General features: G+C 35.6%; 1 protein-coding gene across 1 annotated transcript in view; it reads left to right on the top strand.

Moving 5' to 3' along the window:
- The window catches only part of GPATCH2 (G-patch domain containing 2), a 126,364-nt gene that overhangs the window by 75,095 nt on the left and 38,626 nt on the right, over window positions 1-12,643 (top strand). Inside the window, exon 6 of the mRNA XM_074863727.1 lies at window positions 12,408-12,472. Within this exon, the coding sequence (XP_074719828.1) occupies window positions 12,408-12,472 (65 nt within the window). The remainder of the gene's footprint in view (window positions 1-12,407; window positions 12,473-12,643) is intronic.

Here is a 12,643-nt window from a genome sequence, read left to right as displayed (position 1 = left end):
TCCCTTGGCATTTTGGAAGGAGTTGCTGATAACCACAGGCCATAATTCTGTGATGTATGGTGTCTACCATAAGGTAGGTGGACAGTCAGTCTTCTGCAGGACGTGGCAAAATGTGCTTTACAGCTTCGTGTCTGAAAAATAATGTTGCTCTCTGTGTCCTGTAACACATTAAACACTTGTAACAGAGAGAAGAGTGTTCGTTTCTTGATTGCCTGTCTAGTCAGGAACCAACAAACTCGTTACTCCTCTTGTCCTTATTTCTACAGTGATGCTTTGTAAGTAGAGGATATGCTTTTGGTAACCAAAAGTTGCTTGCACGTGGTTTTATCAAGAATTTCAGAAGCCCAAGGCAGCTAATGTGTTGCATAGAGACCAAAACCTATTCTCAGGGTTGTGGCCAGAAGAATAAAATTGATGCCACTAGAGACATTAAGGGAAAGTTAATTGTCTTTTCCCCATGTTAATCCCAGGAACAGAAGAGCCTGTAAATGAGCAGTGCCCTGATTTCTGTCTTGCAACAGAGGCAGCCACAGAGTCACAGTTACACGCACACTTGTCTAGCCAACGGTGAAACTGTTTTCTGTACATAGCTTTAAATTTTAAAAGAGCAAAAGTTTTTCACATGCTAAACACAACTTTCTGACAGAAACACTGTTTGTAGAGTAAGATTAACTTGACAGCATAAGTCCAGAAACATCCACTGTTTTAACAATATAGCATAAAACTTTCAGGAAGTATGTTGTGTGCCCTGAAAAACATTGGACAAAACATAGCAATGATATTTCATCTTGCTGAAGGAGTGGATAGCAGATACAAGCAGCGTTCTGCTCCTAGAACACAGGCTTCACCTTCCTTTATGAATTATCATTTTCGTATAGCTATCATTTTAATGCATTACAAGTTTAAATTACTGTAAGGATCTATGGGCTCTCTGGAGCATACTGCGATGTTTTCCATTATGTAGGGCTTGATAACATACAAAGAGAACCTTGGAGCACTCTTACTGATAAGGAGGGATTTGAAAGTAAGATAATACAGTTTAGTCTTCAAATCAAAGTTAATGGTGACTTTGCACAGTCCATTCATGAGGTTTTGGTAAGATACATCTTTGGTATCTGTATTATGTTAGAAATTTTGAAATACAGTGCTACCTTATCCAAGTGTTGATATCTCAGTGTGGGACTGCCATTCAACCTAACAAGCTTGACAGTTTCTTTTAAAATGTATGAATGGAATTCCCACTTTTGATTATTTTTTTTCCTATTAGAACCTACTTGTTTCCATTTTTTTCTACAATAGAAGTCATGAATTATTTACATTTGATATTTGAAGATAGGATGATGGAAAAGCTTGAGAATGTCTTGCTACGAAAAATTATATTTATTGTAATATATTTTAAGACTTGTTTTATTTCTACATCATTTTGCTTAGGGAGAAAGATAAAAATAGATAATCTTAAGCCTGAATTTAGCTTGAACTTAAAAGTGCCCAATAAAGAGTTGATTTCTGAGCTTCCTGCTTGCTTATCCTGTTCATCTCTCCTGGCATTTCCAATTTGAAACAGTGGTTATAATTATACATTAGAATGTATAAATATACATTCAGATGGCAGAGAAAGTGGCAAATACAGAAGGATTTCTAAAATCTACCAGTCATGTCACCCTGCAGGGTAAAACATTTATGTACGGGCAAGCTCAAAATAATAAAAAGTGTCATCCACATACAGTACTGTCAACAACTGAAACTGGCCAAGTTTGTACCTGAAACTCCCCTAAAGCCTTTCCTGCTGCTTAGCTAGTGGTGTAAGCCCTTCTGGTGGGAATTTCACTTGAAATGGAGAAAAATTGTTTTGTGGGCACTAGTTAGTTAAAAGTTATCTAAACTAAAGGGCAAAAGGTCATGCTTTTATTTTAGCAGTTCAAATGTGTAAATTTCATAAGGTTTGTTATTGATCAAACTGTATAAATTTTGAAAGGTATTCCAAATCTTACCAAAATGTAATATTTAAAACCAAAATTTACTGGTACCTGAATTGTTTTCTTCATGTGGGAAATTCTTAGGTACACTGCTATCAGCCTTCCCTTGTGCCCAGTCTTCCTGTTGTCTCATTTTCCTGAAAATAGTTTAGGTACTGTCTGTTTTTTGTTGTCTAGACTGTGATATACCTCCTTGGGTGCCCCTTTTAAAAATGAAAGATAATGAGGTTTTCGTGCAAATGAAACTTGGCTGGCTCAAGACCATGCAGAGCTATAGGTGCTATGATAGGAAACCATCTGCAGTTGAGAGGGAGAGTTATCCTAGCAGATCAGTTGTGCTCACCGCTGTCTGGGGTTGTTAATCCTAACTGCTTTCCTAGTCACTGAAAGTGTAGTAGTATGGAGAAGATGGGACAGAAAGAATGTAACCTCACTGTACTTTGGTCTGCTGCGAGCCTTTTTTCAGTGAGATAAGACTGGGCTTCAGTGCATTGCAGGCAATGGGGCATTCTATTTAATTACAGTGGCTAGCCATTTTTTTCATTTAGTTATAATTTATTAAACTAAAATCCCTTTCTGTTTTGAAAATAAAAGGGCATTACTTGCAGTCTGCATTCTGGTCATAGTATTTTTCATCTGTTTTCTGATCATAGTCAAAATCTAACATTAACATGTCTAAATATGTTCATGGCTATATAGATTAGGTGGAACTGATGTCAGCATGTTTAAATTGAGTTTTAATGTATAAGTAAAATGAAAAGACTTTAAAACAAATTATTTGGCTTGAAACTCCATTTATACGGTGTATGTTTCAAGCTAATAATCAGGGCTTACTGTGGGTCAGCATGTCATATCCCAGTGGTGTCTAGTGAGATGGAGGGTTATCTTACATGTCAGCTAGATAACCCTGTGAACAATTTTGAGCAGTGGAGATAATGGGACTGAATTCTGAAATGAGGTAGAACTCTGAAATGGGGCAGAATTCAGAACAGGAGCTGGAAATATCACAGAGTACAGTGTCTTATGTAAGTACTGTACGGCTGCTTATGAAGGCAATCCCCTTTTGGCATCAGTAGTCATGTTGACAATAATCCTTCTTGATAAGGTGCAATTAAAATGTGGGAGAATAGCAAATCAGGTAAATATTCCTATAGAAAAGAAAGGTGAAGTAAAATATTTACTTCCTTCCTACTGGTGCTATCTCTTTTCTTATCTAATATTTTTTTAATTATTTGAATACAGATACTGCATGATAATCTAATAAGTAATTTTTGCCATGTTTTGAACAGCTTTTACTCTCATCTCCAAGTTGTGCTGTCCACAATTGTATTTAAAAAAAAAAAAAAATTATGGTTTATTCTCCTTTTCTTAATAAAAAATATAATTTGTATGTATTCTGAGGAAATTGTAGATGATCTTTCTGGTAATAAGTGCACTTTCATACTTCAGTTTTTTAATCTTTTATTCTGTATTTTACTGGTTTTAATCTTACAAATAAGGAAAAGGCCAAATTTGTTGCACATTTATGAAAAGAATAGTTATGTAGTCTCTGGTTTCATACCTTCTCAGATGACACAACAGGATTTCTAGTTGTGCACCTAAATCAAACCATTGATACCGTAATTGAAGTAATTCGGTCTTCATACAAAATATATAGCATATAAACAAATTATAAACTACTTGAATTTCAGGTTTGTTTCCACCTTTAAAGCTAGCACAGTATATCCTGCTGAATTCCGTTATCAGCTTTTGAAAAACAGACTTGTGCATGTATGTATTTACAGTGTATATTTTGACAAATCTTAGGAGCGCCAATATTAAAGGCATTTTTTCCCACTGTCTGTTGTCATTTTTTCCCACTGTCTGTTGTATCACTCATGTTGTGTTTGCCTTTTGTTTTTAGCCATAGCATAAGTGAATTATTTAGCACTGACAAGCATATCACACACTTGATAACCACAGTTGTAACTCATAGCAAAAGCATAGTGACTTCTGTAGGTAGCCTTTGGTCAGCCAGTAGAGGCCACTCATAGCTTGCTACTGAAGCTGGGCAGTGATTTGAAAATGGGGGGTTTGTTGTGTGCATGGGTTTTTTAATCCACTCTGAGCAAGCTTATGATGCCATAGAATAGGACTGTCATAGTATGACTTGTCGCTGCAAAGAGTTCTGTTATGAGTAATTCTGCTTATATATGTAAATACATTTAATATTGGCATTTTTGTTTCCTATAATAAGTCCCGTGGCAGTAGGAAAAAAAAATCACTGTCTGTAGTATACTTCAACCAGTCTTAAAGCAAATGCTTTGATGACATCCTTTGTTATTGGTACAATCTTAGCTGTCATTATGTTACATTAATGAAATAAGGAAAAAATATTACAGATTATTTCAGAGGGTAAAGGAGTGTCTTGTTTGTATATTTTTCTTGGTTTTCCAAAATGAGGAACTAAGCTGCAGAAAACAACTTGCCAAAGGTCAGAACAGCAAGCCTGCAGCAGAGCTAGGAATTGAACCTGCATCTGCCAGGTCAAGGCTAGTATCCTAATCACTTCTCTGCTCCTTCCTCCGGTCTATATCACTGTGTGGGTAACTTCACTTATTGATGACAATTTTACAAGTAAAAACATTATTTCAGCATTTTAGATAATTCTCAACTAATAAGGATACAGTCCCAGCACTACTGAAATCAAAATCCTGTTGACTTAGTGAAGCTAAGATTTCACCCTAGAGTAAGTTTTATATCTAAAAGACAGCTAAAATATCATAATAATGATTTTTTTTAATATACGCAACATATTACTGCAGCACTTAATTAGTAGCTCTTTGTATTAAGGGAAATTTGGTTTCATTCAAATAAAATTTGTTAAATATTAGCTATTTAGAGTAATGAAGTAGCAAAATTTTGGCCATTGTATTAGATATGGCAACAAAACAATTTAGGCAGCTGTCCTGAAGATCTTCACTTTCCTAATATAAAAAATTGAAATAGAGGTGCTGTGTGGTGTGTTTATTCAATCCTGAGGATCTTACATTTGCCTTTTAAACAAGGAGTTGGTTTAATTTAAAAAAAAAAAAAATCTGGTTTATATTTTCTTCTTGAGACTTATGAATCAGTCCATTTTTTTGCAGTGCTGTGAGCTGCTGTTGGAGCAATGGTGCCACATAGTACTGTTTCATATTAAATATCAGGTATCTCAAAAGAAACTCTCCTACTGACTTCCTTGCAGATAGGATACTTGTACTTTTTCACTTTACCTGATGCTTTCTTCATAGACCAAATAATTTTTCTACGCTATACACTAGTACTTATTTTCTCTGCTTTAATAGCTCCTCCACTGTTACCATATGGCATACGTAAAGGCAGCATGTATGCACTAATGTATATCATTACAATGCATCATTACACTTACCCTGTTGCCTATTCTAGAGGATATGAAAGCTTGTCCTGTTGACAAAGTTTTAGGACAAAACATGGTCTGTGATATTTTCTGCTAGTGTTACCATTTAAAACAAACAAACAAAACCCCTTACACCCAGGCCAGTCTCTTTCTAAAAGAAGTCTTTTTTGTTTTAAGTTTATAGTTATTTAATTTCAAATTCAGGTTTTGTCTTAAAAGCAGCAGAGAAAAACTGTGTAATAGCAAAGATTTACAAAGAAATTCCCTGTTTTGCTTTTATACGTGAGATTTAAATTTTCCATCTTTCTGTGAAGGAGCTGTGTTCAATAGTGGACTTTTCTTTTAATCTCTGATACCACAGTTTTTCTTTTCTATCTGTTAATCATTCAGTTGAAAACTGTATATGAAGAGATAGAGGTATTTTGATCAGTTGTGTGAAAAGAAATGTAAAGAAAACTCTTAACAGTGTGTGAAATCACTAGAGAGATTGGGGAGCTGGAGCATATTCTTTAACTCCAAGAAATGTACCGATTCTCATTTTATCTAGGGTGCGTAGCTCTCATTTCTTCCTTTTTTTAAGAGAAAACAATAAATCATGTACAGGGAGGTGTGTGTTTACTTTGGGATTAAAGTCCACGTCTTTTGACCTATTTTTCTTGAGGTTTTTCTTCTTTCATACCACTTGCATATAATTTGCAAGCAGAATGGCAATGATCCATTGATTTTTGCCACATTATGTTAGTAAGAGGTCAATTTTAAAGAATTATAACTAGAGTACTAAGAAACTGGCATAGAACTATTCTGCCAGTGAACCATGTCTTCATGAAGACTTTGTAGAGTTTGAGCATCACTTAAAGGTCATCTGTACGTTAAAGAGATGCTTCTCTGGAATGGTCAGTTTGGGCCCTTCAGCAAGAGTGTGCTTGTAGTGGGAATAAAAATGTAATGGTAATGTCAAGCTAGGGTTATGGCAATGATTCAGTAACGTATGCTGTGAAAGCTGTTTTTATTTTCTTAGTTTTCTGTATTGCTCCAGGACAAAGAATTTGTATCTATATTTTTTTTGTAAAGATGTATTTTAAATCCAGAGTTTCGTTTAGTGTAGGTGCTTTCCAATACTTCTTGTGAAGAAGAGGTATAAAATGAGTGATAATAAATTGATGCTGGAAATAATAATTGCTCTTAATCAGTACCATAAAATGTAGAGAATAGATTTTTCTCTATTTCTTCTCTTAATATACTTTGATTTCATTTCCTATAAATTGACAATTACAGATATGTGAATTATGGAAGTGCCATTGTGATACTGTAATTTCCACTGCAAAATCCCGTGACTAGGATTTGATCTTAGTTGCATTTTGTTTTGGACAACTTGTTTTGCAGAAACTCCTGCCTGAGAAAATTGGATTTGCTTTTGAATTTTTCAAATTGTATTCATCATGTTTTTAGGAAAAGATACAATAAATATGTGAACCCAGAAAAAAAGTGTCTTCTGGAGTTTAGAAGGTTTGGTTAATCTAATTAATTTTTACATGTGTTAATCTATAGTTGATCATAGCAGTTAATTTATAGAGGGGGAAAAAAGGACCTATCCTTTCATTTAGAAAAGTGGTTAGCTCATTTGTGTAACTATTGTTCAGCAAAATTTTGCTGAAATTTTACTGGGTTTGCATGCTATGAATGTGACACACGGTGATGGCTAATTTAAGTATTCAAGACAAGTACTTCCATAATAATTTATGTGGATTCTTTAAACACATCATAGAGTCAAATAGATTGGAAAAGACCTGTGAGATCAAGTCCAAACATAAAGCTAATCCAGAGGAGGACAACAAAGCTGTGACAGGGCTGGAAGGTACCTCCTATGAGGAGCTGCTAAGCACTTTGGACTTGTCTAGTGTGGAGAAAAGGAGGCTGAGGGACAACCTCATTGCTCTCTACAGCTTCCTGAGGAGGGAGAAGGAGGTGCTGAGCTCTTTTCCCTGGTATCCAGTGATAGGACACATGGGAATGGTTCAAAACTGCAGGGGAGGTTTAGGCTGGACACTAGGAAGCATCTCTTTACCGAGAGGATGGTCAGACACAGGAACAGGCTTCCTAGAGAGGTGGTCGATGCCCCAAGCCTGACAGTGTTTGAAACATTTGGGTAATGCTCTTGACAACATGCTTTAACTTTTGGTCAGCCCTGAATTGGTGAGGCAGTTGGACTAGGTGGTCATTGTAGGTCCCTTCCAACTGAAAAACTTCATCTTATATTATTATTATTTAAGTTTAACAGCTGCTGTGCTCAACACTATTTCTGCAGAGTGAAATCCTCTATCTTTCCATATATCACTTCTGAGGTTTATTGTATGTAATATCTCAGGCAGCACTATACGATGTTGTTTGAGGCAAAACCCCTCAGTCTTGAATACTTTTCCATATTACTGTGTCCATCAGTATAGGTCATGATTTCTCAGGCAAAACAATCTTTGCAAAACAGGAGGAGTACTTTGTCTCTGAGTTGGAGTACCTGTGTTTCAGGGACTCTGTAAACAGTATGCAGCTACCACCTTGTCATCTTACTCAAGCAACAGTAAAAGGACTTGTAGCCAGAAGAAATTAAGAGTTCCAAAGATGAGACTAAACATTATTCATATTGAAACAGTTATATCAACTGTAGATTATAGTATCTCTTGTGCAATATGTTGCTGGAGAGACTTTGCACAGGAGGAAATGAGAAGCAAGAAGGCTCAAAGGTTTTGATAATTTCCCTTTACATTCCTGTTGTCCGCAAAAAGGATTTGTCGCCCAGTGTGCAATAGGTCAATAATCACACACTCAGGAGAGACATTGCTTATTTATTTTAGGGTTGCGCAAGCCTAGGTTCTTGGTGGTTTCCCACAAATGAAGCACACCAATAGGACTTTTCATGCTATATTTCTACACAAAACTTGCAGAGTTAGTAATTTTCCAAGTCCATCCTCTCTACAATGATTGGTTAGTAATTTACATACCATTATTATACTGCTGACATTATACTTCTGCTGTGCATGCTCAGGGGAAGGGTCTTCACCTGGGCTATCTTGACCTATAGGCGTGATTGTTAGTATTATAATGAGGGTAGTTCAACTAAGGATACATGGATCTTGAGTTTGATTGCCAAGTTGGCAGTGTACCCTCTTCAAGGTCTAATGGCTTCAGGATGTCCTTGCTCAAAGAAGGCTATCTACTTGTTCTTCTGATTAGGGATGCCTTTGGCTTTAACATATACAAAGAACATTTTTCTTGACCTAAGCATAATATTGCTACATTGTTCTGAAAGTTTAACCTTCAACACTCCTGCTTATTTTGCTGCTTTATGCAACTAAGTGACAGTACAGATCGCAACACAGGTGAGCTGTGTGAAGACACATGATATTTCTTTTGTACTTTCTGAAGGTCGATATTGTTCCTCATCCACTAGGACATCATTCCTAGTCATTTGCTACATCTATGAAGTTTTTTAAAAGCTGCTATCCTTAATTAGAGGAAATAGTTAGAAATACTTACACTTGTTATATTAGTTGTAGTTACCTAAGTTGCAGTGTGAACATGATTATGTTTGGTTATGGAGCAGCTTGACTTCTAGAAACACAGACTGTTAAATATACTGCTAAAAGGCTTGGAAGTGGTTATTGGGCATTTCCTAGGCATTTTATTGTCTCATAGGAAGTAACTTTTGAAGCCAGAGTTCTCTTCATGTTGTGTATGATCTTTAAAGTGTGCCATGGCATTTTTTCCAAAAGTTTATCCATCAAAAGATTTGAAAAAATATTACTATATTATTAGAAAAAAATCTGCAGCATTTTTTTTCCTGTAAATCATGTGGCAAAAGTAGTCTACAGCACTTGTTGAGCATTATCAAAATGTGCTTTTTCAGATTGCATTTAATTTGCCCGTGTCTCAAGTGTTTGTAACAAAAAAAGAGAAAGCACCCACCCTCTCCCTCACTTTTTTGAAGGGAACAGTAACATAAAGACTTCAGACATAAACAAGGATAATTTGATGAGAAGGAAGACAAGCCCACTTCATTTCCAATGTCTTTCCTCAGATGGCTCAGTCCTGGTCACCTTGACCCCTGTGGCCACCAAGGACCATAGCCATCAGTGCGAACTATACAGTATCAGCTCTATGATATTGTGTACTTGCAGCTAATTTAGCATACAAGTGTTAAAAACTAACACTCTTCTGTACATAAGGAGGATGTTTAATAGTGTGTGAGAATTGACCATTACCAAGAAGAGCGATGTTAATGAATGAGCTTGGTTTAAAACAGGCCTGATGTGTCAGTCTCCTAAACACTCCCATCACAGCAATTCTGATTGCCTGATACACACATGTGCACTCAGACATGCACACTCGCATACATTCAATTGCAAAAAAAAAAAAAAAAAAAGTAGTTGTGCAAACCTTCAGTGCTGTTTGTTCTTAGTTACCCAATGGAAAGTTAGTAGTTACTTTATCCCCTGATTTCTTCTTGTGCACTGGGATTTCGTCACCTAAACCAATTCTAGATAACTATGCATTTTTTTGCATGAATAAAGGATCTAAAGAGTTGAGAGGGTATTTGTTTTTATTTTAGTGTCCTGCAATCTGTTGCTACTTTCTGGAAAAACTGGCATTCTCCTCCATGGAGATTCAGCAGATTTTTGGAGTAGATTTTTCTAATAGTAAGTTAGCAGATGAAGATGGGCAATAGGTTTTCTTTTGGCTTTTTACACCCCAGATAAGTTTTACAAATAGGAATTAATTTGCATTAACATATTGTGAATCTTACAATAATCAACTTTCAGTTTTATGCAAAGATCTATATGTATGCATTTTGAGTTCAGTTTTATAAATATTCCATGGCTGCTTGGTAATTGAAGCTATCTGGGGTGTGCCAGAAAAACCTCAGCAGTGTACTTTGTGATCAGTTGTAACTATTCTAAGCAAGTTCACATTCTTATATAAATTAGTGGAAGAACATACTTCTGTGGTTTATTTATTATTTTAAAACTGGCAATTTATCAAGTGATTTTTCTTGAAATTTCCATTTCATTATTAAATTTCAGATTATGTATTTTGAGTAAGATGGAAACTTAAACTTGTTTCCATAAGTATGGCTGCAGGTAAACAACCAATTTTAGTCCAGAAAATAGCTTTTGCTTCTGTCAACATGTTGTTTATTTTCTCCCTGAGATAAAAAGTTCAGTTTTCTGATATTTGTACCAAGATAAAGTCTGTAAACAAGATTAATATAGTGTGGAAAAGGTTGTCAGCAGCCCTGGCAAAGGAAATAAGTTGCCTGTACACAGAACATACTGTAAACTGAATAAAAGTGTCAGGTCCACCATGAGATAATGTGATCATGAACCTCTAACAAAGCATGACATAGGCACAGTTGGCTTTTCTTATAGCCACAGTGTAGAAAATGGATTACTGTATTCCAGGGATACCCACTGGAATAGCATGAAAACTTCATTTTGAGATTAATGCAGGACGTAACTCTCAAGAGCTGAGCTACATGTTTACCTATAGTGTTAAAGTAACAGTTTAGTTATTAATCTTAAAATTTTGAAATTACATATTAAATACTTGTTGATATTTCTGGGTCTTTGTTAATTTACATTTCTTGCTCTTATTATTAGGTGAATTATGACATTGCAAAAGTAACATTTGGTCACTGTTTTATTATCATGTGGCTATGTAAGGCCATGTAAGTCTAGTAAAACAGTAAATTCAAAATGCAGGTAAAGCAGTAGGTGCTGTTCTCCCATGTGGCTGCCATGATTTCCCCTACTAGGGATTTGTATGTTTGCATAGATTTTTCTGTGGTTACGTATTACCAATTCTTTTCAATCGCGATTAGCCAGAAATGTGACAACACTGTAGGGTTTCTCAGTTCAACCCCAAGTGACATCATTCTTCAGGTCAAAGAAACATTTGGTCAAACACCAACCACATGGAGCTTTCAAATTATTCAGCGAGTGTTCTTTGAAAGTTTTCCAGACTAGAAGCTCCGACCGCCCTGGCTTTTCTCCATCGTGACACCAGATGAATAGGGATATTTATCTTGAAAAGTTAAGCGCATTGCTCTTTTAATAAAGAGTAGGCTGCTTTTATCTGTGAATCTTCTGCTTATGTACTTTTGACAAGCCTGAGCCATATAAATGCATTATCATTGAGTTTTTGTGGTCTCCTTTCAAAACTAGCAGAACATCTGACTTCATTCCCACCTCTGGTCATCTACTGACTATAAAACTATCTCCAAGGAACTGAAAATTTTTTCCTGCATTCTTTCCAACAGGAATAGTTTGCCTTCTGCTCTGGTTCTTCAATAATGAGTTTCATCAGGTGGTCTCTTGTTTTTCTGCTTTTACCTATCTACATGTGCAGACAAATCAAGCAGATTCTAGAAATAAGAATGTATTCAAACAGCTTTATTTTTGAGCAGTACCAGAATATCATCATCTGCAAAAGTCTGCATGTGCTACCATGCATTCTTGAGATCATTATTAAATTGATGATATTATGTATTTTTGGTTTCAGTGTATGTAAAACATTAGACAAGGACTACAGTACAGTGTGGTAAAAAATATTTTACCTTTGCTTTCTATTTCACAACAACTTGAATTTTGAAAGTTTTGTGTTGGGATACAAAGGTTGGGAGTGTGTTTTAGTAAATGTAAAGGATAGTATGTTGAAGATTATTTTTCAAAACATCTAACTTTAATTTTTTGGAGATAAAGTGGTTCATGGACTTTTCAAAAGTAACATAGGCCCCTGACATCTCTAAATGTCTGACACTGACATCCAATCAAAATTATACATAAAGGATTTTGGTAAATCTTGTATAGCACTTCCTGCACTCAGACTTTACTTAGAAATTGCAGATATTGCTAATTGCATTTACTGGATCTAGTGTACTGTCTCTTGTATTTAGTATTTGTGATGTGTTTTCTTAATAAACAATCGCTGTGTGCATATTCTGCTCCATTATTCAAAGACTTTTTTCCTACTTTTTTCCATAGATAACTCCAGGACCAGGCGGTAGCAGGAAAACAGTTCACTTGTCCCAGGATTCTCTTCACCATGAGTAAGTGTAGCTGATGGGAATTATAACTCTTTATCATTGTTTGCTTTACAGTAGTACCTCTATCCCAAAGCCACATTTTACAACTATACAAATACGTGATAAGAGAGTCTCAGCTCCATTACACAATGGTCTTTATTTAATAATAGTATTTATAATCCTTTGTAATTCATT

This window comes from Strix uralensis, chromosome 3 (genome assembly GCF_047716275.1).
Source record: "Strix uralensis isolate ZFMK-TIS-50842 chromosome 3, bStrUra1, whole genome shotgun sequence".
Taxonomy (NCBI): Eukaryota; Metazoa; Chordata; class Aves; order Strigiformes; family Strigidae; genus Strix; species Strix uralensis.
The sequence above is the reverse complement of the archived record's forward strand: the minus strand, read 5'-3'. Positions and strand labels throughout refer to the sequence as shown.